The following is a 27,797-nucleotide window of genomic DNA, read 5'->3' on the forward strand; positions in this document are numbered from 1 at the left end:
ATGTCAGTCCTTTGTTTCTTTTTACTGCCAAATAATGGTTATGGGCCTAGGGGTAGAATTGCTAAGTCATACAGCAGCTCTGTTTCATCTTTTGATGAACTGACAGTCTGTTTCCTGAAGTGGCTGCACCATTTTACACTCCCACCAGCAATGTATGAGGGTTCCAATTTCTGCACATCTTCACCAACACTTGTTATTATTTCTCTTTTTAATTACAGCCATTCTAGTGAATGTGAAGTGATATCTAATAGCTGTGTGTGTGTTTTTTTTTTTTTTTTTTTTGAGATGGAGTCTCACTCTGTCACCCTGGCTGGAATGCAGTGGCATGATGTCAGCTCACTGAAACCTCTGCTTCCTGGGTTCAAATGATTCTCCTGCCTCAGCCTCTGGAGTAGCTGGTTCTCCAAGCATGCACCACCATGCCACACTAATTTTTGTGTTTTTAGTAGCATGTTGGCCAGGCTGGTCTCGAACTCCTGACCTCCAGTGATCCACTTAACCTCGGCCTCCTAAAGTACTGGGATTACAAGCCTGAGCCACTGCAGCCTGCCTGATCCACATTTCCTTAATGATTATATCCAGTGTGTTTTCATGTGCTAACTGGCCATTTGTTAGTGGTTTTTGCTTCTTTTAAAAACTGCTGAGACATCCATAAACATTTTGAAAATGCAGAGTATGTTTTTCGGCAACTGTTTTGATGTGTTTTCCTTTGCTCTCTATCACCAAATACTGTACATACAAATAGTAAGACTGGGCTTTGTGCTGTCCATCATTAATCCTAAATGTGACAAAACACATGGAGACTTTGAAAATCCTTCAGAATAATGCTATAGATTTTGCTAAAGCAAGTGTTTTTCTAACTCCTTGAGCTGCAATATTGCCTTGAGTAATCAGCATCCGGACTGTGCCCTCTTCGGTGGCACTTTGTTTCTTCTGAATTCTTCCCTTGCCCAATCCTTCTGTTAATTGCGATCAGAATCATTTGGAATTTGCCAAATTGTTTGCAAAATCCTTCTGTAGAGAAGAACTTGTTGCCTTCTTATGAACTGCTTTAATGTTAGCATGGCTGAAGGTAAGTGGGAGGCGGCCATGACCACCAGCGATCTGTCGGAGCCTCAGCGCCCACGTGGACTTTCTGTTTGGGCAAAGTGGCAGGTGTGTTTTGTTTCCTGGCTGGAGGAAGTCAGAAGTTTCTGGATGAAGAAATCTCAGGAATCTCATCAAATTCCTGAGAGACCAAGACAACTCTGAAGACCCCAGGACCTTCCAGGGCACCCCGGCTGTGATAGGGATCAGGTCTCTAACTCATAAAAATGTGTCTTCAGGTAAAGTTGCTCCTTGCACTCACACATGGAAGGGATCTCCTTTGTCTTTCTCAGTCTCTGCTGGGAAAGGGAGCTAAGAAACTAGCATGGGCTCCATGGTGGACAGGGATGGTGAGCACTTTGTTTCTTTGAAGCGTCCACAAACTTCTCTAGGTAAATCAGGGTGGATCCTCTGGTGCTGAAGGTAGCCCAGCTCCCTCTGTCTTGGGAACTGCCTGGGTGCTTGCCTTTTTTTTTTTTTTTTTTTTTTGAGACGGAGTTTTGCTCTGTTGTCCCAGCCCAGGCTGGAGTGCAGCTGGAGTGCAGTAGCGCAATCTCTGCTCACTGCAACCTTCGCCTCCCGGGCTCAAGAGAGTCTTCTGCCTCAGCCTCCTGAGTAGCAGGGATTACAGGCACCCACCAACACACCCGGCTAATTTTTGTATTTTTAGTAGAGACGGGGTTTTACCATGTTGACCAGGCTGGTTTCAAACCCCTGACCCCAAATGATCTGCCTGCCTCAGCCTCCCAGAGTGCTGGGATTATAGGCGTGAGTCACCGCACCTGGTCCAGGTGCTTTCTTGAATAGCTGAGGCAGCTGTGGCGTCCAGCCCTTGTCTCCCAGGGCCTGGCACTTTGCTCTCCTAGTTGCAGCTGTCAGGAGCTGGTGGTCAGAACCCATGCCCTTGTGCCCTCCTTCTCTCCTAAAGTTTCCTCCAGGAGTTCCCTCAGTTCTCTTGGGGGTGTGTGTTGATGGGGTTATGGGGGATCATGGGAGAAGGCCTGCTTTGTGCCTCCTGGAGAAGCTGCTTGTTGCTTTCTGGGTCCTCGGAGGCCTCTACTGCATGCAGGTGAAGGGAACTATAGGGCTGGGACATTTGTTTTTTTTGTTTTTTGTTTTTTTTTTCCAGTAGAGACAGGGTCTGGCTATGTTGCCCAGGCTGGCTCGAATTCCTGGCTTCAAGTGATCCTCCTGCCTCATGCCGAAACCTCCCAAAGTGCTGGAATTACAGGCATGAATCACCACTCCTGGCCAGCTACCGCCTATGGATTAAAACTCTAATGTGTAATTCCAGCAGTGGTTTATTTCTTGAGCTCCAAATTAGGATATCCACTCGCTAGCTGAATGTCTATTATTTCTTTTCTTTTCTGAGATGGGGTTTCACTCTTGTCACCCAGGCTGAAGTGCAGTGGCGAAATCTCAGCTCACTGCAATCTCTGCCTCCTGGGTTCAAGCAATTCTCCTACCTCAGCCTTCCAAGTAGCTGGGATTACAAGCATGGACCACCACACCCAGCTAAATTTTTTATTTTTAGTAGAGACAGGATTTCACCATGCTGGCCAGGCTAGTCTCGAACTCCTTTTTTTTTTTTTTTTTAATGGATTGGAGGTTTCAGTGGGACGGGAGAATCACAGGGAATCAGGTGTTCAGAGGAATGTATTGAGTAGAGGTGAGGAACTAGGATGTTGAAAAGTAAAAAAAGGAGAGAAGGAGAGGAAGAAAGAGGAAGAAAAAGAGGGAGAGAGAACAGGACTATTGCTTCATTCTAAAAATGGGTATTAACAATGGCCCATCAATATTTTGTGTATTTAAAATGGAGAACTCTATAAATATTTATTGAGTTTACTTGTTCTGGATCTGAGTTGAAGTCCTGGAGATCCTTATTAATTTTCTGTCTCGTTGAGCCTAAATCTCATTATGGGTCTTATGTATCTGGGTATTAAGATCTCTTATTGTTACATTGATCCTTTTACCACTGTATCTTTGTTGCTTTGAAATCTATTTTATCAAATGTGAGAATTTTAACTCCTGCTTTTTGTTTATTTATTTATTTTTGCCCTCCATCTGGTTGGTAAATTTTTCTCCAACCCTTTGTTTTGAGTCTTTGTGTATCTTTGGATATACCGTTAGGTTTTGGCTGTATCTTGTGATTGGGGGATTTAGTCGATTTACATTTAGGGTTACTGCCATTTGATGTTAACTGGCTATTTTATCCATTTGTTGATGTAAATTCTTCATGTTGATGCTCTTTACTTTTTGGTGTATTTTTAGAAAGGCTCATACTGGTTGTTCCTTTCTATGTATAATGCTTCTTTCAGAAGTTCTTGTAAAGCAGGCCTGGTGGTAATAAAATCTCTGAGTACTTGCTTGTTCATAAAAGATTTTATTTTTCCTTCAATTGTGAAGCTTAGTTTGGCAGGATATGAGATTCTAGGCTGAAAGTTCTGTTCTTTAAGTATGTTGAATATTGGCCCCCACTCTCTTCTGGCTTGTAGGGTTTCTGCTGAGAGATATGCTGTTAAGTCTAATAGGCTTCCCTTTATGGGTAACCTGGCCTTTCTCTCTGGCTGCCCTTAGTATTTTCTCCTTCGTTTCGATCCTGGTGAATCTAACGATTATGTGCCTTGGGGTTGCTCTTCTTGAGGAATATCTTTGTGGTGTTCCTGTATTACCTGGGGTTGAATTGTGTCCTGCTTTGCTAGATTGGGAAAATTTTCCTGGATAATATCCTGAAAAGTATTTTCCAGCTTGGATTCATTCTCTCCATCACATTCAGGTACACCAGTTAAACCTACGTTTAGTCCCATATTTCTTGGAGACTTTGCTCATTCCTTTTCATCCTTTTTTCTCTATTCTTGTCTTGTAATTTTATTTCCTTAAGTTGGTCTTCGACCTCTGATATCCTTTCTTCTGCTTGATCCATTCTGCTATTTAAACTTGTGCATATTTCACTAAGTTCTCGTGTTGTATTTTTCAACTCCGTTAGTTCATTTATATTCCTCTCTATATTGTCTATTCTTTTCAGCATTTCATCAAACCTTTTTTCAAAGTTCTTAGTTTCTTTACACTGGGTTAGAACAAGTTCTTTTAATTCCCAGAAGTTTCTTATCATCCGCCTTCTGAAGCCTACTTCAGATAATGGAACACAGTCCTTTTCCATCAGGGCTTGTTCCGTTGCTGATGAGGAACTGCAATCCCCTGTAGAGGGAGAGGGGTTCTGATTTTGGGTATGCTCGGCCTTCTTAGGCTGGTTTTTTCCCTTTATTATAAATTTGTCCATCTGTCGTCTTTACAATTACCATCTTTCTAATTAGGTTTCTGAGTCGACATCCAATTTATTGATTCCCAGTGCTGGGATTCAAGCAACCCACTGCGCCAGCCAAAATAGCAGTGATAAGACTGATGGTGCTCTTCTGCCCGGGAATCTCTGGTCTGGCTTCCTTCTTGAGTCCGCAACAAGTGGCTCTGCCTTCCCGGAGCTCCAAACACCGGTCACTAAGGGAACCAGTCCTGTTTACTCTGCATGAAGAGCTGCCGCGCCAAGGCGCTGGCAAAACCGCTGCGCCGGCTACAAGAGTCGCGCTGGCGGCACGTGGGGCTCCTCCACTAGAAATCTGCTGGTCCGTGAGCGATGAAAATTTGTCTGAAAGTGTGGTGTCCTCTCGTTCTCTGAGCTTTCACTGGGAGCTACAATCCCGAGCTATTAGTGATCAGCCATCTTGGATCTCTCCATTTGAGGTTTATACTGTAGGATGGGTGATGGGCATGGAAGGCTCTCAGTGGGGAAGACTCGGTGAGATCTGTTAGCAAGGTCATTGGGGTGGCAGGTTGAAGGTTGGGCCACTGGGAGACCATAGATGGAGCTGGTCGAGTTGTGGCTCTGGGACATGTGTGGTTGAGTAGCGATGAGTCGGGGATCCTCAGGATCCTAATATCAGTTTATCATGCATATTTCAGGAACCCCACCTAAGATATTCTGTCCTGGCTCCCTCTTCTCCCAAGACAGAGTCTGGGTTTTTGTTTTGTTTTTGAGACAGTCTCACTCTGTCACCCAGCCTGAACAGTGGTGTGATCTTAGCCCACTGCAATCTCTGCTTCCTGAGTTCAAGCAATTCTCGTGCCCCGGCCTCTTGAGTAGTTGGGATTGCAGGCGTGCACCACCATGACCGGCTAATTTTTGTATTTTTAGTAGAGATGGGGTTTCACCATGTTGGCCAGGATGGTCTCAGACTCCAGGTCTCAGGTGATCCACCCCCCTCGGCCTCCCAAAGCACTGGGATTACAGGCGTGAGCTGCCCCGGGCCCTGATTCTGTTTTCAGGAAGTTTCCTCTCCTGGAGGCAGTACTGCAGAGGTGAGGAGGCTGAGTGCCACGGTGCCTGTCCTCAGGGGGGCAGCAGCAGATTCCGTCTTGACCTTTGTTATTTTTCTACTGCACACTTGACAATAGACATTTTGAAGAGGAGGGGTCTCCCACCTTGCCTGCTGTGTCAGTCCAGGCTGTCAACTCAGACAGACAAGAGTGACTGTAGTGAAGGAGTGACTTTTGTCCAGACACGTTTCTTATTGGTCTTAGAAGAGTCCTTCCGGTCTCCACACTGTGCTAGGAACTCTAAGGCAATCAGCTCAAATGCAGAACATGTTATTGGTGGTGAAGCAAGGAGCTTTTTTTTCTTTTTTTTTTTGAGATGGAGTCTTGCTGTGTCGCCGAGGCTGGAATACAGTGGCACGATCTTGGCTCACTGCAACCTCCACCTCCCGGGTTCAAGTGATTCTCCAGCCTCCCGAGTAGCTGAGACTACAGGCATGTGCCACTGTGCCCAGGGAATTTCTCTATTTTTAGTAGGGGCAGCATTCACCATGTTGGTCAGTCTGGTCTCGAACTACTCACCTCATAGTCTGACCACTTTGGCCTCCCACAGTGCTGGGATTACAGGTGTGAGCCATTGCGCCTGGCCAGCAAGGAGCTTTTTTTCTAAAGCATCATTTTTTCCCATTTCTGTTTCTCCTCTCCCTTGGTTCTGTAAAATCAGTGAATGCAGAAGTGGGATAGAGATGATCCTTGCTCTGCCCGAGACCTCCTGACCAGGGTGGAGGTCTTTAGCAGAAAGGCTTTGGGAGAAATCCAGCTCCCAAGACTCACTTGCATCTAAGCCTGTTTTAGGCGTGTAAAGCGTGTGTTGCAGTGTTAGCCATGTGTTGCTATGGGCAGTGCACCAACATTAAATAACCGAAGGGGTTGACAAGCAGTCTGTAAAATGGAAAATGTGTGTGTGGTTTTAGGTGGTCTAAAAGTCGTAGTTTCCTTGGTTGCCTTGGTAAAGTCATTTATTTATACCAAAGAGCAGGCATGTTGAGAGCTTAAAAAAAAGAGCCAAGGAGAGGAAGAGGTCTTTCTGAATGAATGAATTGATAGAAGAAATGGCATAACTTACTAATGTTCAAAGCATTTCTGTCATCCTCCCTGTATGTTCAGATGTGCACCTAAAAATCCATTGCTCTAAAGGAAGACTATAGTACGGAACGTAGTCTTGCAGTGAGGATTACACTGAAATCAATTTTTAGCACTTATTACATGCTGGGGGGGCTACACGAGCCGGTAAGGTCTAAGTGCGTCACACATGGTATTCCAGTAGTCCTCACTGCAGTAGGTGCTGTGATTATTCCAGTGTTCCTCGGGGGCTAAGAGATGTGCCTAAGGCCACTTCACCAGTACCAGGCACAGTGAAGCTGGGTAGAAACTCAGAATGAGCTCTAGAGCAACTACATGGCACTTGCCTTGGGGAAAAAAACAAGTGACATGTTTACTCATTTATGCAGGTGAATTTGTGACATGTACTCTTGCACTTGGACTTGGAATGCCTAATAAATAATAAGTCTAATGAAGAATATGAATATTGATGACCATAATAATAATGAATATTAATGAACACTAATGACTAATGAATAAAAAGACTTTGCACTGTTCTGAGGGTCTCCTGAGAGGTACAGTGAGATTCGTCTCAGATGCAATTCTCCTTTGGTTCCTGAATTCTCAGGCTCCCATCGGAATCCCTGGGAGGGGTCCTAACATCTGTCTCTTTTATGAGCTTCCCAGGAGGTGGTGGTGTAGGCCAGGGGCCACACTGGCCATTAGGGGCCTTTTCCTCACACAGCACCTTCGCTGAAGGTGTTTCCTTGGGGTTTCCTCTTTTAGCCCTGCCAGGCAGGTAGAGAGATGGGGGTTGAAGACCCTGGCGTTGGCACCAGCCGTCCGGGGTTGGAGAGCTGGCCTCTGTGCTTCTTAGTCCTGGGATTCATGGCTTTACTTCTTTGAGCTACTGTTTACCCATCAATACAAGTCAGGGAAAAAACAGGTCCGTCTCAGAGGGCTGTCCTGAGGAGTAGGAGATCTTGCATGTAAAACAACCTGGCACTTGATGTTGCCTACTTAAATGCCAGCCATTATGACTGTAAACTCTGCATAGGGGGAGGTCCGATGGCTGTGGGCTTTTCCAGGGTGAACTGACCGCTTTTGTGTTTCTACCCTTTCAGGACGGTTCACTGGGAAACATCGATGACCTGGCACAGCAGTATGCAGACTATTACAACACCTGTTTCTCCGACGTGTGCGAGAGGATGGAGGAGCTACGGAAACGGCGGGTTTCCCAAGACCTGGAAGTGGTGAGTGGGGGCCCTGGGGAGGTGCTTCTCTGAGCCGGGCTGCTCCGATTTGGGCTTCTCCCTGGTCCTTCTCCCAGTGCTTGAAGTTCCTGGGGTATCAATCGGTAGGCTGCTGCACTTGTGTGGGGTAAAGAGTTCAGATCCCTAAAGGACTGACCCGGTTCTGCTGCAGATATCAAACTGAGTGAGTGTTGGCTGGGGCAATAGGATGGAACCTATGCATTCATTAAAAGAATAGATTTTTATTTTATTTTTTTTAACTCAAGGGAAAAGTATGTTTTTACTATTCACCGGTGTATACTACATTTTTTAGTGACTCTAAGCCCAAAGCGTGTCCAGGCTAGCTCCCCCTGGACTTCTGTTCCTTTTTTCTTTTCTTTCTTTGGAAAGCAAGATAAAATTTAAAGGAACAATAAATCACCTGTAGTCTCTCACCTAGCAATCACCACGATGGCATTTTAGGCAGTATCCTTTCAGTGTTTTTGTGGGCATTTAAAAATCCGCAAAGCCAGTCCACTACTAAAGACATTCGGCAAAACAATGCTGCATCTATATATTTTTAAAAATCGCTTCTTCCTTTATTATTTAACTTTTTATTGTAGCTCACATTCCCTGTCCTTGAGACTTCTGTGCCATTACCGTCTTTCATGGCTATATTCTCCTCTGGCTCAGGTGCACGGAAATAAATGTGGCTGTTTGTGAAAACCTTTATGTGTACAATCAGTGGCACATTTGGACTTGTACGTGATAAACAGTAACTGAATAGCGCAGTGCTATATATATAATTTACATGTGCACTACTAGTTGAAAATTGTATATTTGTTATAAAATATCATACTGAAGCTTCTGCATTTATCAACTTAAATATCTTACTGTTGGATTCATTTTAGTTTCATGCCTTTCAAATAGATTTGTTTCATTATGCCAACCTCAGGACCTCCTTAAGAAGTGGGGTTGAGGCAGAAGAAAGCGTTCAACCCTCTGTATCTCCCTATCCAGACCCGTTCCTTTGGAGCATCTCATATAGTGGGGGGTTGCATGGATATGTTTTAAATAACAGAGTTCCTTTGCCTTTAAAAAGTGTTTTAAAAACTGCTGATTCAATTGAATCCTAATTTATCCTCCTCCCACCTCCTATTTATCTCCTTAGGGTGAGCACACACAAAAAATAATAATTAAGTAACTAATTTAGAACTAATTAAGAACAGAGAATTCTTTTGTTAATAATTACTTTTATGTTATATACAAGGGTTCTGTGGTTCCTCTCATATAAAGGACCCAGCAAGTGGTTGGGAAACACTGCTATATATTCTGTAAGTGAACACAATCTGTTTCCACTGGAAGACTATGACGTTCTTAGATACTATTATTTCTTTTCTTAACCAAGTAAAGATTTCGTGGATCAGGAGTAACGTGATATCATGACTGCCAAATAGTAATTGATTCTCTTTGTTTTATGTTCACCCATTTAGTAATTGCAGGGATGGGAGGTAAGGTTGACTGAGGCTGAGAAGTGTCATCCAGGGGCCAAGAGCCATCACCTGGGGAGCTTGACGCCTCGGCCCAGGTGGGCGGCAGTGTTGTCAACGGCTTCTTTCCTTTTTTTTTTTTTTTTTTGAGACGGAGTTTCACTTTTGCTACCCAGGCTGGAGTGCAATGGCGCAATCTGGGCTCACCGCAATCTCCGCCTCCTGGGTTCAGGCAATTCTCCTGCCTCAGCCTCCCGAGCAGCTGGGATTACAGGCACGCACCACCGTGCCCAGCTAATTTTTTGTAATTTTAGTAGAGACGGGGTTTCACCATGTTGACCAAGATGGTCTCGATCTGTTGACCTCGTGATCCACCCGCCTTGGCCTCCCAAAGTGCTGGGATTACAGGCTTGAGCCACCGCGCCCAGCCCAGCTTCTTTCCTTTAACTTTGTCCCTTCACATGTGTGAATGCTGGGGTTCTTTCCTCCTTTAGAGGAAAGTAGTTTCATGTGTCTAAAGACTCCCACACACTCTCTTCTTTTCTTTTTTCTTTTGTTTTCTTTCTTTTCTTTTCTCTCAGTCTCGCAGGTTCTGGTGCCTCATCAGCCTCCCAAGTAGCTGGGATTACAGGCGCATGCCACCACAACCCAGTTAATTTTTGTATTTTTAGTAGAGATGGGGTTTCACCATGTTGGCCAGGATAGTCTTGATCTCTTGATCTCGTGATCCACCTGCCTCGGCTTTACAAAGTGCTGGGATTACAGGCGTGAGCCGCCATGCCCGACCCACATTCTTAAAATTCATTAGGTTCTCCTGATGGAGCATAGTTAAGGAAAAATCCTTTCATTTTGTCAAGATTACCACAGGACAACTTAAATATTGCATAATGCCCTGAATTCTTGAACGTTGCAATTCTTGCCTAGAATGAAAGTCTGGTAGGATTCTTTGTGGCATCTTCAGATGTTTTGCTGTGTGAGGAAATGATTGCTTTGAACTGGCAGAAGACGGTTCGCACACTAAACTGCTCTTCTCAGGATTCTAGCTGGTTAGGAGTTGAGGTTACCATCGTCATCCCCTGGTGTTTGGGAACCTTGGAAGGCAGCTTCCAGGTAGGAGAGAAAGCTGCCTGTAGGTGGGATAAACAACCTCCTTCTCATTCAGACAGATGGGGCTAATTTGGTGCGCTCTGTCTCAGAACCACAAAAGACAGTCTGGGGGAGAAAAACACCACATGAGCTTAATTAGTTCCCATCAAAGGTGCAAGAATTTGGTGGTGGGTAAAACTGATGGGAGCTGATTCAAGCCGGGCTGGAAGCATGACTGTTCATTCTTTAAATTGTATTTAGCAAGTAAGACCCCAAGTTGGCATATTCACATTCTCTTTCTATGAAGTTCCAGACAAGTTGCAGTGGAAGAGGGAAATTCTAAAGCTGGCGAGGATCAGGTTAGGTGTCAGATGTTTCATGTGTCAGTCACATGATTCAGGAGTCTAGATGTCTGTGTTAGGTGTGTTTCGAAGTTAGTCATCATTTAGGCTACACACACAGCACCGTCAGCCTACTGAAAGTTCCCTCTCACAGTGCTTAGCTCATCACACGCTTGACTCCTGATGGGAACTAATTTCCTTGAAAACCTTGACATCCCATCTGTAATGTTCCCTTTTATTGCATCGGAATTTGACATATATTTCTAATCTTTCAATTCTGCCTTCAGACAAGTAAATAATCTGCCTTCCCTTCGGCTGCTTGGTTGGAGCAACTTCAGGTCTGAGGACCTGCGGTTTAATAATTTCTTTCTTTCCTCCTTTCCTCCCCTCCCCTCCCCTCCCATTCCTTTCCTTTCTTCTTTTTTGCTCTTGTTGCCCAGGTTGGAGTACAATGGCGCCATCTTGGCCCACTGCAACCTCCGCCTCCCGGGTTCAAGCCATTTTCCTGCCTTAGCCTCCCGAGTAGCTGGGATTGCAGGTGTGCGCTACCACTCCCAGTTAATTTTTTGTATTTAGTAGAGACAGAGTTTCATCATGTTGGTCAGGCTGGCCTCGAACTCCTGACCTCGGGTGATCTACCCGCCTCGGCCTCCCAAAGTGTTGGGATTACAGGTGTGAGCCGCCGTGGCCGGCCAATTTCTTTCTGTGTTTGTTAGCAGCCCTGTCAAAGCTGAATGTGAGATGGCTTTGAGAAGAAATAATCTGTTAAAAGCAGAAGAGGAAATATGCAGTAACATATTAGAAGCCTCAAACATTTTACAGGGGAAAAGTAGCATTAGATTTGTAGCGTTCACTCTAGAAAAAGTCAATTAGAAGACAGCCTTGAGGACAGAATTTTGGGTAATGGGTTGAATTGGTTTATAGCTTTGTTTCATTCTAAGTCTTCTGGGTGAATTTTGGAGATTGAGGAAATAGTCTGCAGATAGAATAGATACTTAGATATTTGTGTTTGGCTTTAAAAAGTCAACAAATGCATTGTCCTTAAGAGCTAATTATGTGTCAACTGGAGAACAAGCAAAAGGACACTCAACCCACAGAGTGGCTTGATTTACCCCTGAAAAATAAAAGGTTTGGATAATTATATTAGTAATTAACTTTCTGGACTGGATGTCAGCTCTTTCTCTAGGACTTATTCACCCGGATCCTGACTGGAGTAATACATTTGATAAAGTGTCTTTGGGGCCAGTTAATTTTCATAAAGACAACAGAGAGTACAGATGGGTAAAAATTCAACAGTATAAACAGAGATTATGATTCACATTTACAACTATGGTGAGAGTTTTGATTTAGCACCAAATAGGCCCTTACAGGAACCGTGCGTTTGGCCCACAGCCGCTCCTTCTGCTGGGGATTGGGACATTGGTGTTTGTGAACAGCAGGGAAGTTGCCCATATCTCTCCACATTTGGCACAGTCCCTGGGCACCGTGTGTTTTTTTGGCTGGGAGAAGCTGCAATCAGAAATGGCAGTAGCTTTCCAAGTCCATAATGGCCCAACTCGAGTGATGCTAAGTCTGACATCTGTCAGAATGACATGGTGGTCAGGAAAGGACCACACTCAAGGTGGCCTCGTATTACTGGCAGTATCAGCTTCCTCAGCATCTTTTAGGTGGAATCTGTGTGGGTTTTGGCAGAAAACTAGTTTGTGCAGTTGTTGATGTGGCGAGCTGACAGAGAAGTCCCTGCCTCCAGCAGTGCTCTGTTGATGATGACATACTCATCAGCAGCTGAAGGCTAACCCAGCTTCTGTGCCAAGTTGTTGTCATGACTGTGTGAATACAAGGAAAAGGGAGCTCAGGTGGAGATGCACTGAGGTCTTCAAGGAGCAGGAATATCAATAAAAATATTTCATATTGTAACTGTGAAAGCTCATAGCAGAACCGTTGCTGGCCAGGTGCAGTGGCTCACACTTGTAATCCCAGCACTTTGGGAGGGCAAGGCAGGCAGATCACCTGAAGTCAGGAGTTTGAGACGAGCCTGGCTAACATGGTGAAACCCCATCTCTACCAAAAGTACAAAATCAGCCAGGTGTGTTGGTGTGCACCCGTAATCCCAGCTTCTTGGGAGGCTGAGACAGGAGAATCACTTGAACCTGGGAGGCGGAGATTGCAGTGAGCCGAGATCATGCCAATGCACTCCAGTCTGGGTGCTAAAGTAAGACTCCATCTCAAAGAGAGAGAGAGAGAGAGAGAGAGAGAGAGAGAGAGAGAGAGACAGACAGACAGACAGATGAAAGAAAGAAAGGAAAGAAAGAAAGAGAGAGAGAGAGAAAGAAAGAAAGAAAGAGAGAGAGAGAGAAAGAGAGAGAAAGAGAGAAAGAAAGAGAAAGAAAGAAAGAGAGAGAGAAAGAAAGAAAGAGAGAGAGAAAGAGAGAGAAAGAAAGAAAGAGAGAGAGAAAGAAAGAAAGAGAGAGAGAGAGACAGACGAAAGAAAGAAAGAACGAACCATTGTTTATGGTACAGGAATGACTTATTATTCCTGGCAATTTTAATAACCTAAACCTTCCAAATGTAATTCTGGATGAAGACAGAGGCAGTAAGAATAGTGTCATTGTGACTGCCCCTAATGCCGGAGCCTCCTCTGACTGTCGCACCCCCTCTCCAAGCAGGAGCAAGAGCTACCCTGGGCTTGGTGCAGTAGGCAAGAGGGTGTAAGAAACAGTGATGGAAAGAGGCTGAGGGAGTCACAGACTTGATTCAAATTCTGGCTCCTTTACTCACCTGGCAAGTGGAGTAACCTCACCTGGCCTCAGTTTCCCAATTTATAAAATGAGGGTAAATATCTCAAAGTCATTAGAGGGTTAAATTTAAAAAAAAACTGCTGCCCTCATAAGTGACTGTAACTGTTCATTTCTTTCCCTTCCTTTCTTTTCTGAATTGAAAAATTCCTGCAGTGATGCTGAAGAGTATCCATTACTTCTACTTCATTAATATCTATTCATGTGAGTGCAAGGAATTTTTTATAGCTTTTTTACTTTGGAAATGTGAACAACTGTAAGGATTATAATATCCCGAACGTCCTGTGCCTGTTACCCGCATCTACAGCTGGCAGCATTCTGCCATCGTTTCACCTTTACTCCCCACTCACACTTAATGATTACTATGTTTTTAAAAAATTTTGTTGTGAAGCATAACTTACATACATTGAAATGCACAAATGTTAGTTGTATAACTTCATCAAATAGATATACCCATGTCACCCACAGTCCAACATGATAGAGAACACCTCCAAACACCTGTAAAGTTGCTTCTTGTCCCTTCCAGTGGGTCCTGCCTGGTTGCAGGGCAGGGATTTTTGTCGGTCTATTTTGGTCGCTACGATACCCTTGCATAGAGAACAGTGCCTGGCACATAATAGGTGCCCAATAAGTATTTGGTGAATTCATTCATGTATGTGAATATTCAACTGAGCATTTAAATATATTTTTTTGTTTGTTTTGAGACAGAATCTCGCTCTGTTGCCCAGGCTGAAGTGCAATGGTGCGATCTTGGCTCACTGCAACCTCTGCCTCCCAGGTTCAAGCGATTCCTCTGCCTTAGCCTCCTGAGTAGCTGGATTACAAGCGCATACCGCTACGTCCGGCCAATTTCTTTTTTTTGTATTTTTAGTAGAGACGGGGTTTCAACATGCTAGTCTGACTGGTCTTGAATGCCTGACCTCATGATCTGCCTGCCTCAGCCCACACAGAGGTCACAGTTTGGTAGGGGGATGAGATAAGCAACAGACTATTACCGAGCTGTGCAGGAGTACAAAAGAGGGTCTATGACACTCCTTAGAGGAAGTGATACCCAGGCTTCCCAGTCAGAAGGCACAGCGAAGACTGACCTGGTTGAGGGAGGTGTGGACAGTGGGGAGTAACCGCAGGCAGAGGTCACAGTTTAGGCCAAAGCCAAAAATCGAGGGTAAATGTGGCTAGAAACTATGGTATAAATGATATGCGGGAGGTCATTATTAATGATATAAAGAGATAAAGTAGAATATTCTGATTCATTACTATTCACAAGGCGAAGCAGAATAAATGCCATTTCGCAATCACTGACTGCTGGGCCAAGGTGGACTTGTTCTTGCTTTGCACGTGGCTCCATGCAGACATGTGCATATAGTCCGGTCTCTGTGGGTTTTTGTCCAAACAGAACCCATTGACTGCTCTTCTTTTGTTATTTGCTACAGACAGCAAAGATGTGGGAAACAGGTTTCTATTGTACATTTGAGCTTCCTGAATATTCAAGAAAATGATCAGGAAAGTGAGATTCTGCCCAGCTCAGTCTACAAGGTCACCATTGTTTTTAGGGAACACAGGTCTGCCCCTAGAGCATAGAAACACAGAAGACTTATGCGCCCCTGAATTCTTATTCTCATCCCCATAGGATAAGAATGAGAACTGTGCCGCCCGCTACCCCGGGTTATCCTGCTGAAGCCCAGATGTTTCTCTGAATGGCATTTGTTTTTGTTCTGTTTCCTTTTGTCTTCACTTACATTATTAGTGAGCTTCGGGCTACAGTTGACTTGAAGGTTGTGATCAGTATCTGTGGGCATTAGATGGTGAGTCTGAACACCATTCTGCTGCGGGATTCACACACTTGATGTCAAATACACTGAGGCATTATATCTTAAGCCAGATGGTGATACAGTTCTGTGCTCTGGCCCCTCTCAGACAGAGTCACATTTGTAATCAAATGCCCAGTTCCAATTTAGTCAGTATTTTTTGTACATGGCACTGTGTGAACGTGGATATCAACAGATCACTTGGTGCCAGAATTGATCTTGGCATTTCATACCTTTGGTAATTAAGAAGGTTTTTTATTAACCCTACAGTCAGTTCAGGGGTTTCCATCCTTACAGTTAGGCACTAGACACCTTTGCAGACTGTGCAGTTACGGAAACTGCCAGGGCTTCCGATTTTTCAAATGTGCATCAACAATTTCAGCTTCTTTTTTTTTTTTTTTTTTTATGAGACAAAGTTTCACTCTTGTTTCCTAGGCTGGGGTACAATGGCGTGATCTTGGCTCACTAGAACCTCTGCCTCTTGGGTTCAAGTGATTGATTCTCCTGCCTCAGTCTCCCAAGTAGCTGGGATTACAGCTGCCTGTCACCATACCTGGCTAATTTTTGTATTTTTAGTGGAGATGAACTTTGACCATGTTGGCCAGGCTGATCTCTAACTCCTGACCTCAGGTGATCCACTTGTCTCAGCTTCCCAAAATGCTGGGATTACAGGCTGAGTCACTGTGCCCGACCAGTTTCAGCTTCCTTTTTCTCTCGCCCCTGAACATTTAGAAATGATTTTTGTTTGCTTGTGTTAATAAAACGTAGTATGTTTGGGAGATTAAAACCCAAACTAGTCTACTGCTTAAATACAAGTACTTGCCAAAAAAGGAAAAAGACTGAGCTTTGTTGTTTTCATTTGCATACAACAGAAAGCATTCCTGAATGTTAAGGAAATTGACACTAACTGGGGAGAAGAGTTAGGAGGAACTCATGTAAAAGTGGCTGGCCACTTTGATGGCAGAACCTAGCAGGTAGCCAGTGCTTGGCCATGGCTTGGGAAGGAAAGGAGCATCCCTGTTTTTGGAGTCAAGATCATTCAGAGGGTGAATGAGGCCCCAGCCAGGTGCCTTTTTGAAGCCTGGAATATTAAAACCAGTTTGCCAAAATTGTAGTGTGATCTCAGTGTTTACATTTAACAATTATACACTTTTAACAGGGAAGATTACAGTGTAATTTATTTAGGCTAATCAGAAGCTAATTATAGGCTATTTAAAAATGTTAATTTGTAGCACACTAGAGGCAGTATGGTCTTGAAGTGAGACACAATTTAAAGGAGTGCAATGATTGTTCGCTTATTTCCAGGCCCTCAGAGTGGGTTTCTACAGCTGTATCTATGTCATTTAGCAATGATGTCAACAGTCTAAATTTGGGCCTATTGGAGATGACTGAGTGGCACAAGCCAAGGGGCCCACCCATTCTGCAGAGCCCTGTGTGGGGCTGGAGGCAGGTTGGCATCTGGAATGGAATTAGGCAGACACCTGCGGGGCCTGGCCTAGAAGTCAGCAGAGTTGGGGCAGAGCCCTGAGCCTGTGCTGGTGTTGTCACGCACCACACCTGACATTGTCCTCCTGATGCATGCAGTCCATATTTTAGACTGATAATCTCATGATAGCTCCTGTGCACTGAAATGACTAACAGTAGAAAGAATTGAGCTCTGGGCTGGGTGTGGTAGCTCATGCCTGTAATCCCAGCATTTTGGGAGGCCGAGGCAGGTGGATTGTTTGAGCCTAGGACTTTGAGACCAGCCTGGGCAATATAGCAAACCCTGACTCTATAAAAATATGCAAAAATTGACAGGGCATGGTGGCACATGCCCATTGTCCCAGCCATTGGGGGTCGGGAGGGGGCCGCTGAAGTGGGAGGATCACTTAAACCCAAGAAGTTGAGGCTGCAGTGAGCCGTGATAGCACCACTGCACTGCAGCCTGGGTGACACAGAGTGAGACCAAGTCTGGGGGAAGAAAAAAAAAAAAAAAAAAAAGTCGAGCTCTGAGCTCTGGATCACCACATACAGCAGTGGGAGGTTTCTCTCGCTCCCTCTCATTGGAAGACCATTGCTCCCATTCCAGCAGTATGTTTGCATTTGGGATTGTCTTTTCTTTCAGTTTGGAAGTTTTAAGAATTTTAAGTTGAGGAAAACAAGAGAGTGAAATGTTGAGCAAATTTGTTTGGTGCTGGCCAGGTACGGTGGTTCATGACTGTCATCCCTGCACTTTGGGAGGCCAAGGCTGATAGATCGCTTGAGCTTAGGAGTTTGAGACTGGCCTGGGCAACATGGTGAAATCCCATGGCTTGAAGTTTAGGAGGCAGAGGTTGCGGTGAGCCGAGATCGCACCAGTGCACTCCAGCCTGGGCAGCAGAGCAAGATCCTATCTCAGAAAAAAAAGAAAGAAAGAAAAAGAAAAAATCGATGGCAGTTGCTTCAGTTATCCTGACTTTTCAGCTCTTCAGTATTAGGAAGGACACAAACTAGCTCATGTGATAACTTTGGAAAATAAATCTCAATACACCCCAGAGCACAGCACCTGCCTTTCCTTTAGTGTCTCACTGCACTTCTCAACAAAGAAAATTAGGTTGTCGCTTTTTTTCTCCCTTGATATATCAATCTGTGTATAAGAATTGGAGGCTTACTTTACCAACTCTAGAATGGTGTATGAATCTAGGTTCAGGAGTAAGCCGCTGCTCCTGTATTCTGAGACCTGTGCATAGGTAATTTCTGTATAAGGGATAGTTTGAGAGACTGGAACAATTATTTAGAATATGAAGATGTTCTAAATTTGTGTTACAGCACATACCATCCATTCATCTCATGGGCCCCAACAGAAGCTGATGAAACTTAATCAAAAATAAATCAAGAGCAAGTCCAAACCAAATTGGACGCATATCATGAATATTCGTGAACATCTGGTTGTGTCTGTGGGGGGGGGGTTATGTTTCTTTTTAATGTGTGTGATAGCAGAGACATGATTTTTTAACAAAGATGCCGAAAGGAAGACAGATTTTCATCTGTGATTTCAAAGGGTATTTTTGTTTGTATGTGTATGTCCCTTCTCCTCAGGGTGTGGGTTTCTTTTCTCCAAGATATTTCTTTGATCTCTTTCATCTTTTGGGATCTGTTTGGGTGTTTTATTTGAATTCTTCGTTGGAGTCAGTCACTTGATTCTTGAAGATTAAACATTTCCTTCTAAAGGAGAATTTTAACTTAAGGAAAGTTTTACTATTTAATATTTGTGATGAATCTTTTCAATGCCAGTGATATGATAATTATCAATTAAGCTATTCAGCCTCATTGATCATCAGTTTAACTTCTCACGTCTAAGCCTCAGGGTACTTTATCTGCTTTGCTCTGTAAATACTGCCAAGAACTAAAGAGGAAGGAGCAAAGTATGGGAAGGCAGTAATATCACAAAAATGACTTTTTTTTGTTTTTTTTAGACAGTCTCTCTCTGTCACCTAGGCTGGAGTGCAGTGGCATGATCTCAGATCACTGCAACCTCCACCTCCTGGGTTTAAGTGATCCTCCTGCCTCAGCCTCTCAAGTGGCTGGGATTATAGGTGTGTGCCACCACATCAGGCTATTTTTGTATTTTTAGTAGGGACAGGGTTTCATCATTTTGGCAAGGCTGGTCTCAAACTTCTGACCTCAAATGATCTGCTTGCCTTGGCCTCCCAAAGTGCTGGGATTACAGAAGTAAGCCACTGCGCCTGGCCAAAAATGACATTTTTAAAAGCACATTAGAGTTGACAAGACCTGTACATCTATTACCCTGTTTAGTTGTTGTAATAACCCTGTGAGGTAGTTATTAGTAATCTGATGATTAGGTTGGGCAGAGGCAGAAACCAGTGCCCTGAAAGTACCACCTGGTGGGGAAGACCAAGGTCACACCATACACCAGTGTGGACCTCACTGAGGTGCCAGCGTTCAAGACTGACTGGTGGGGAAGACGATGCCTTCATCCAGCATTTGGAGATATTTGCATTCTTAGACTCACAAAGTTAGACTTTCTTATTATACTCTTGGGTTTTAAAAATAAGCATAAATATTTAATAAGAAAAGTCTTTCAAGCAAGAAAGTTTTGAAAGTATAATTCTGGAAAAGAAATGCCTTTATTACAGAATGAACCTGCTGGCTAATAAAAGCATAACATATTTTCAGACTTTTGTAAAAGAAGTTCAGACTTCTAATTAGAGGAGGAAAGGCTCCCAGCTAAAGTATATTTGATAAGACAAAAGTCTTTCATGCTGTAAAATTTGCTTATGTAAACCTATTTTTTAAATATGGTTCTAAGGGATAGACTGTTCTAAAAATGGGTTTACAAGTATAAACATCCAGGATCCACTGAGGATAAACTACAAAAAACCAAGACAATAGAAAAAAATGGGCTTGGTACTTCAGGTCCTTTCCAAACTGACTTACCACCCACCCCCAGCCCAGTCCAGCCCAGCCCAGCCCAGCCCAGTCCAGTCCAGCCCAGTCCTGCTCTGCCCCAACCCCCACCACCTGCCTTGCCCCCAGCCCTGCCCAGCACCACCCACCTCCCACACCCTCAACCCCTCTCCCAGCTCCATCCCAGCCCCCACCACTGCCTGCATCTCAAAGCCCAGCCGCTGCTCTAGCCCCACCATTCCCCACTCCCAGCCTATGCCCCACCCCAGCCCTGCCCCCAGCCCAGTCCCCAGCCTCCCTCCCAACACCCCACCTGCAGCCCCAGCGCAGGCTGGCTGTGGTTGCTGGTGCCTTCTGCCTGTTGACCTTTCTGTTCATCTGATAGGGAACTGTCCAAGACATCAGCAACTTTAGTGTTTTTGTTTAACACAACTGAGTGTATTGTGCGGTCGGTCGCCTGGAGCTGCAGAGTAGCAGAAAGGAAAAAATACTAATACAAGTGTTGGAAGCGGAGTGGAACCAAGCTAGCTCGTCACAGTCTAGGAAGAGATTGTTGATTCTGCCCACAGGGCAGCTTGCCGAACTTGCTGCTCAAACTAGGGGTGCTCCTGCCTTCTGCTCTTGCCTCTGCTTGCCTCTTCCTTTTCCTCTTCCTACACCACACCCTGGACATGGGGTGTTTCTGTGCCTTTCCTATTTTTTCTTTTTTTTGAGACTGAGTCTTGCTCTGTCGCCCAGGCTGGAGTGCAATGGTGCGATCTCAGCTCACTGCAACCTCTGCCTCCAGGTTCAAGCGATTCTTCTGCCTCAGTCTCCCAAGTATCTGCGACTACAGGTGCATGCCACCATGCCCAGCTAATTTTTGTATATTTAGTAGAGACAGAGTTTCACCACATTGGTCAGGCTGGTTTCAAACTCCTGACCTTGTGATATGCCCGCCTCGCCTCCCAAAGTGCCGCGATTACAGGTGTGAGCCACTGTGCCCAACCAGTGTCTTTCTTAGGCCTGACTTTCTTAGGTGTGACTTTCTGTGCCTTTCTTAGGCCTGACTGTCTCCCAGTTCTGCCCACCTAGTTGTCCCCTCCTGCCTATGATCACCTCTGTGTGCATGTATGTGTGTGCAAGTGAGAATATTGCAACCACTTCTCATGGTTGCCAGGAGAAGTGGAAAACAGAGAGAAGGAGGCACAGGAGGAAAGGAGAATAGAAAGCTTCCCTTCCACCCTTGACCCTTCCTCCTTCCCACCTTGACTAGGGGGTTTGGGTTGAAAGGCACAGAGGAGAACAGAAAGTTCTGCCCTGTCCCCACTGCGTTCTACTCTAGGCTCCGGTTAGCAGGGCTGAGAATGAAGACACCAAGGAACTACCCTGGCAGCCTGCTCCTTCTCCCTTTCCATCCATCCCTCTGCACAGCCCCACCTCACTCCTGCGGGCCTTCCTCCTTGCCACCTCTGGCTTTCCTTCCCTCCTCACACTGGCTGGCTTGGTCTCCATCCACCTAGAGCCCATCCTCACTCCTGGGTCCTCACTGCCTCTACGACCCAGATGAAAATGGCCACCAGTAATGACTCTAGGCTGAGGCTTATGCACTCACTCTTTCCCTCTGTGGAGTGGATTCATCTTAGAAACCCCAGTCAGACCCCTGATTCCATTTTCCCATAGAAACTTGTTATGCCTGGTGGGTAAGTTCTGTGCTTCTGCACCCTGGCACATCGTGAGAAAAGCTGCACTTAGTGGTTTGATCTAGGAATTAGTCTTCTTTAGCTTTAAAGTGCAGTTTGCCACTTAGGAAAAAAAAAATCAGAAATCGACAACGTAATCTTTGGACTCCAAACTTGTGCTGGAAGTGGCTTCCACGGTCATGGAAAACCTAGAGACATTTTCTGCAGGCAGAGATATGCCCTGGGCCCTTGCCATGCCAATTTCAGAATGGGATAGGGCAGGGCAGGGCTGTAGAACAGGCCAGATGGGCATTCTTCTCGTTTCTGGGTGCCAGTCACGTGCCCCGGCCCCAGGAGATAACAATTTTGAACACCAGCCAGCATTTTAGTCAGATTTGAATTTGTTCAGCAATCCGCTTGTTTTTGTTTTGCTTGTTTGTTTTGGCTGGTCTCAGGAAGCTCAAAGGATACCTCTGAAGGACTGCATTTGGGGCCCCAGTGTGAACACTGCTGATATGAGCGAACTCTTTCTGAGCTACAAGAGATTAAAAAAAAAGAAGTCATAGATAAAAGCAGTTGGCATATGTTTAATGTTATTTTCATCTGTTGCATCTGGAATAGTGTTATAGTTTGCATACAGATTCCTAATTGCCAGTGTTCAAACTTAGAACAGCGTCCTCTCTGTCAGCACCCAGTGGAAAAGGCAGCCAGTATATGCCTGTCACCTTCTACAACAGCTTGTGGGGATCGTGAAGCACAGATGCAAGGTGCTGGGCTTGGGGATCCAGGTAAGCAAGGAAGGGTCTGGCCCCAAGGGACAGGTAGAGCTAGGTGCCACGTGTAGGAATCATAGTGAAGGCAGGGAGTAGCAGAGAGAATCAGGCACTCCGAGGGTCTAGGAAGGCCTTGTCCATGACAGTACTGGTGTAGAGTAGGGTGGAACTTTTTAAGTTGAGTTACTCTTTTAGTTTTTTGTTGTTGTTGTTTTTGAGACGGAGTCTTGATCTGTCGCCCAGGCTGGAGTGCAGTGGTGCAATCTCGGCTCACTGTAACCTCCTCCCCATCCCCGGTTCAAGCAATTCTTCTGCCTCAGCCTCCCAAGTAGCTGGGACTACAGGCACATGCCACCATGCCTGGATGATTTTTTTTTTTTGGTATTTTTTTTTTTTTTTAGTAGAGGTGGGTTTTCATCGTGTTGGCCAGAGTGGTCTTAATCTCCTGACCTCGTGATCTGCCCGCCTCAGCCTCCCAAAGTGCTGGGATTACAGGCGTCAGCCACCAGGCCCTATTCTTTTAGGTTTTTAAAAAAGTTATTTAAAAAAATTATAGTAAAATATATATAACATAAAATGTACCATCCTAACTGATTTTGAGTGTGCGGTTCAGGGACAGTAGGTATGATTACATTTTGTTCCACCAACACCACCAACCGTCCACAGAACTCCTTCCATCCTGCAAAAGGGAAGCCCTGAACCTACTCCACAACTCCCTATTCCCCCGCACATCCGCCGGCAGCCACCATTCTGCTCTCTGCCTCTATCAACTTGACCATTCTCAATACCTCCTGTAGGTGGAATTCTACAGTATTTGTCCTTTCATGACTGGCTTATTTCACTTAGCATTCATGTCCTCAGCGTTCATCTGTCTTGCAGCATGTGTCAGCATTGACTTCCCTTTTGAGGCTGAATAATATTTTGCTGTTCCATATACCACACTTTCTTTGTTTATCCATCAGCAGTTAGTTGGGTCGCTTCCATCGTTTTTCTGTTGTGAGTAATGCTGCTATCAACAGGAGTGAACAGATATGTCTGCTTTCATTTCTTTTGGGAATATGCCTTAGAGGTGGAACTGCTGGATGATCCGGCAGTTCTACCTTTAGTATTTTGAGGAACCTCCATGCTGGCTACACCATTTTACATTCCCACCTGAAGTGCAGGGGTTCTGATTTCTCCTCATCCTTGCTAACACTTGTTTTTCCTTTTTGATAATAACTGTCCTAGTGGACATAAAATGGTATCTCATTATGGTTTTGATTTGCATTTTCCTAATATTAGTGATGTGGGGCATCTTTTCCTTTCTTTTTTTTTTGGAGACTGTGTCACCTAGGCTGAAGTGCAGTGGCACAATCTCAGCTCACTGCAACCTCCGACTCCTGGGGTTCAAGCCATTCTCCTGCCTCAGCCTCCCAAGTAGCTAGGACTATAGGCACCTGCCACCATGCCTGGCTAGCTAATTTTTGTATTTTTAGTAGAGACTGGGTTTCACGATATTGGCTAAGCTGGCCTTGAACTCCTGACCTCGTGATCTGCCCGCCTCAGCCTCCCAAAGTGCTGAGACGACAGGCTTGAGCCATCACGCACAGCCTGTATATTTTCTTTGGAGAAATGTTTCTACAAGTCTTTCCCTATTTATGAGCTGGATTGTTTATTTCTTTGTTGTTGAATTGTAGAAGTTCTTTACACATTCCGGATATTAATCCCTTATCAGATACATGATTTGCAAATATTTTCTTCCCTTCTCTGGGGTGCCTTTTCACTCTTGAACATGTCGTTTGATGCACAAAGGTTTTTATAATTCTGATGAAGTCCAGTTTATTTTTCCTTTTGTCCCCTATGCTTTTGGTGTCACATCCGCTGAAATCAATGCCAAATCCAATGTTGCGAGTCTTTTCTCACTGTTTTGTCTTCTAGGAGTTTTATACTTTTATATCTTACGTTTAGACCTTTGATCCATTTTGAGTTAATATTTGTATATGGTATAAGGTGCCCTCTTACTTTCATTGTCTTGCAGTTTTTGTTTTTGTTTTTTTGAGACGGAGTTTCGCTCTTGTTACCCAGGCTGGAGTGCAATGGCGTGATCTTGGCTCACGGCAACCTCCACCTCCTGGGTTCAGGCAATTCTCCTGCCTCAGCCTCCTGGGTAGCTGGGATTACAGGCACGCGCCACCATGCCCAGCTAATTTTTTTGTATTTTAGTAGAGACGGGGTTTCACCATGTTGACCAAGATGGTCTCGATCTCTTGACCTCGTGATCCACCCGCCTCAGCCTCCCAAAGTGCTGGGATTATAGGCGTGAGCCACCGCGCCCGGCTCTTGCAGTTTTTACATTGTCACATAAACTGAAGAGATTTGCTATGGAGAAAAACAGCCCCTGCCCCCTCCCACCAGCTTTTTTCCCCGCTACACTTGTCACTCGACTACATTCACCTGCTATGTTTGTCACTTCACCCTGCTGTAATGCCACTTCCTCTGCAGGTGCTTGTTGGTTCCCCAAGCTGAGTGGCTCTTGTCCTTCTGTATTTGCATCGCACTTTTATGATACTTCTCAAACGGTGTCTGTGCTTTCCTACCATGCATTATTATTCATGTGCCTCTCTCATCTCTTCTGCTGAATTCTAAGCATCTGGATGCTTGGCTTTAAGTTGCCTCTCTGTGTCCTTCAGACCATATGCCATAATGCCTTGTACCTCACAGTGACTCGTGTTTTGCAGAAGCTCAACAAATATTAACTGGATATCCAATTATAAAGATTTGTAAATAGATGGCATTATATGACTAACAATATTAAATGTAGAAGTTGATTTAGTTCCTTTCAATTCAGTTTTGTTTTTTTGAAATTGTCTGAAACTACTCTGAAAGCTGCCATCCTTATTACTAAGGCAAGAGAAAGGAGGCTGTTTTATACCAATATCACCTCAGGGCTATGTAAGAACTTTCCTACCTGAGTGACTTCAAGATTGTCATTAAAAACCACAATCCACATTTGAAGCCAGACAACAGAAGATTTCCTTTTGTTTTTAATAAATGTGAATGGCTGGAGGCAGTCATGAAGCATGTATCAAGTGACCAGTCACTTTGAGAATCACTGGGCGTGGTGGCTCACCCCTGTAATCCCAGCACTTTGGGAGTCTGAGGCGGGTGGATCAGGAGGTTAGGAGTTTAAGACCAGCCTGGCCAACATGGTGAAATCCCGTCTCTACTAAAAATACAAAAAATTAGCTTGGCGTGGTGGCAGGCACCTATAATCTCAGCTACTCGGGAGTCTGAGGCAGGAGAATCTCTTGAACCTGGGAGGCAGAGGTTGCAGTGAGCCGAGATTGTGCTATTGCACTGTAGCCTGGGCGACAGAGCAAGACTCTGTCTAAAAAAATAAAAAAAAAAAATACAAAAATTAGCCAGGCATGGTGACATATGCCTGTAATCCCAGCTACTCGGGAGCCTGAGGCAGGAGAATCACTTGAACCCCAGGAGGCAGAGACAAGGGTACAGTGAGCCAAGATTGCACCACTGCACTCCAGCCTGGGCAACAGAGCAAGACTCCCTCTCAAAAAAGTGAGAGCGAGAGAGAGAGAATTACTTTCACCACTGACAATAACGGAAACTTCTCTTAGCTTGATGCAAATTTGAGTACCTCTCAAAATCGAAGGTGTGAGTGCACCTGTGCGAGAGGGACACTGAACCAGAGTGCTTCCCAGAGCAGTCCTGATGAGCCCTCCCTGTAAGAAACTGCTGAAATGGTAGGGCAGCTGTATGTTTTCGTTATAAGGAAAAGGTAATATTTGTGGAAGGCAGTACTTCACAGTGATACACTTAATGGTTGCATATCCAAATCTCAAAAGAGATTACTAGTAATCTACAGCAGATGTTTCTTATCCCAGAAAGTTCTTAAAGTTCTCAAAGTCGGTTCTCTTGAGACAAGAGCTGTACCTTCCTGTAAACTGATGAATCCTAATTTTTAGGATTACATTTTCTCTATATGACAAGCCTAAGTATAAGTTGTACTTAAAGTGACATTCCATAGTAAACAGAAACTTCATAAGGAAATAAACAACTATATTGCATTAGATCTGAGTGTTCAGTGTAAGGTGGATTCGCTGTAAGGAGGACCTCGTGGTGAGCCAACACGTTGTAGTGCCGTAAGCTACCCAGTAGTATAGTATAAAAGCTTTGCCCACACATTTGTGACAGACATAAAAAGGTCTTCCACTTCTGTATTTTTGTTTAATCTACTTCATCAGTTCTATATATACATATATATATGTATATATAGTTACATATATAATTCTGTGATTCAATCAGTCACTAAATATTGATTGAGCCTTATTAGGTACTGTGGGGACCAAGAGAAATACAATATAAAAAAAAATGTCACCACTAAACAAACACACACAACATAGGATACAAGATTAATGGCATTCAGTATTATGCCATTATATCCAGTCAGCATGTGCTGAGCCCTCAGTATGTACAAGGCTGTGTCTAAACTTTATAAAAGAAAACAAAAATGCCATTTGGCCTTTTAGTAATTGTGTTTGTAAAACTTGATGAGCTTTTATTTTATTTTATGTTGGTTTATTTGAGACGGAGTCTTACTCCGTTGCTGAGGCTAGAGTACAGTTGCCCGATCTTGGATCACTGCAACCTCCACCTCCCAGGTTCAAGCGATTCTTCTGCCTCAGCCTACCAAGTAGCTGTGACTATGCCACCACTGCGCCAGGCTAATTTTTGTACTTTTGGTAGAGATGGGTTTCAGCATGTTGTCCAGGCTGCTCTTGAACTCCTCACCTTAAGTGATCTGCCTGCCTCGGCCTCCCAAAGTGCTGGGATTACAGGCATGAACCACTGTGCTTGGCCAACTTGATGAGCTTAATATGAATCATGAAATCTCCCTTAAAATTCTCAGTTGTTTTAAAATTTATTCCCAAAGACTGTAATGGGAATATTCTCCCAAGTGTCCATGGAGGTTTCACTCTTGATAGATTTTCCACTGGTTTTTCAAATACTTAGTGTCCATTTTGATATAGTTCATGTTGTTGAATAGCCCTTTCATAGCCTGAAGCCACACTGAATGTTGCCACTCATGACTTGTAACTTGTAGGTGAGATGTTAAAGGAATATGTGTGTGTGTGTGTATGTGTGTGTATGTATGTGTGTATGTGTGTGTATGTATGTGTGTGTGTGTATGTGTATTTCAAGATGTTTAAGATGGTTCCATTTTTTGGCAGATCGGAAGCATTACTTTGGCTAGGTTTCGATATAAAGATTGAGAAATTTACAGTTCACTTAAGAAATCATTTAGCACCTAGTGTTTGCTTGTCACATAAATTTCAATTTGTATCTCATTCTATTCCTGGTAATGGTAGTAGGTATCTAAATGGGCATTGGCAGTTTGAGAGAAGAATTCTTTTCTTTTTTTTTTGAGATGTAGTCTTACTCTGTCACCCAGGCTGAAGTGCAGTGACACGATCTCCAGTCACTGCAACCTCCGCCTCCTGGGTTCAAGCAGTTACTCCTATCTCAGTTTCCTGAGTAGCTGGGACTACAGGCGTGTGCCACAGTTCCCGGCTAATTTTTGTATTGTTTTGTAGAAACAGCGTTTCACCATATTGGACAGTCTGGTATTGAACTCCTGACCTCGTGATCCACCCACCTCGGCAGGAGATCCACCCACCTTTTTTTTTTTTTTTAAATAATTGAAGAGATTCATTCGGAACCAAATAA

The 27,797-nt window shown here is 44.4% G+C and overlaps 1 protein-coding gene and 1 pseudogene across 6 annotated transcripts in view; one reads left to right on the forward strand and one right to left on the reverse strand.

Moving 5' to 3' along the window:
- Window positions 1–27,797, forward strand: part of SASH1 (SAM and SH3 domain containing 1) — a 361,653-nt gene that overhangs the window by 196,311 nt on the left and 137,545 nt on the right. For all 6 annotated transcript variants that reach the window (XM_078370272.1, XM_078370275.1, XM_078370277.1 and 3 more), the window contains exon 2: window positions 7,620–7,748. In XM_078370272.1, coding sequence (XP_078226398.1) covers window positions 7,620–7,748 — 129 coding nt within the window. The remainder of the gene's footprint in view (window positions 1–7,619; window positions 7,749–27,797) is intronic.
- Window positions 817–1,091, reverse strand: LOC128931686 (LYR motif-containing protein 2 pseudogene; annotated as a pseudogene).

This window comes from Callithrix jacchus, chromosome 4, assembly GCF_049354715.1.
Source record: "Callithrix jacchus isolate 240 chromosome 4, calJac240_pri, whole genome shotgun sequence".
NCBI lineage: Eukaryota > Metazoa > Chordata > Mammalia > Primates > Cebidae > Callithrix > Callithrix jacchus.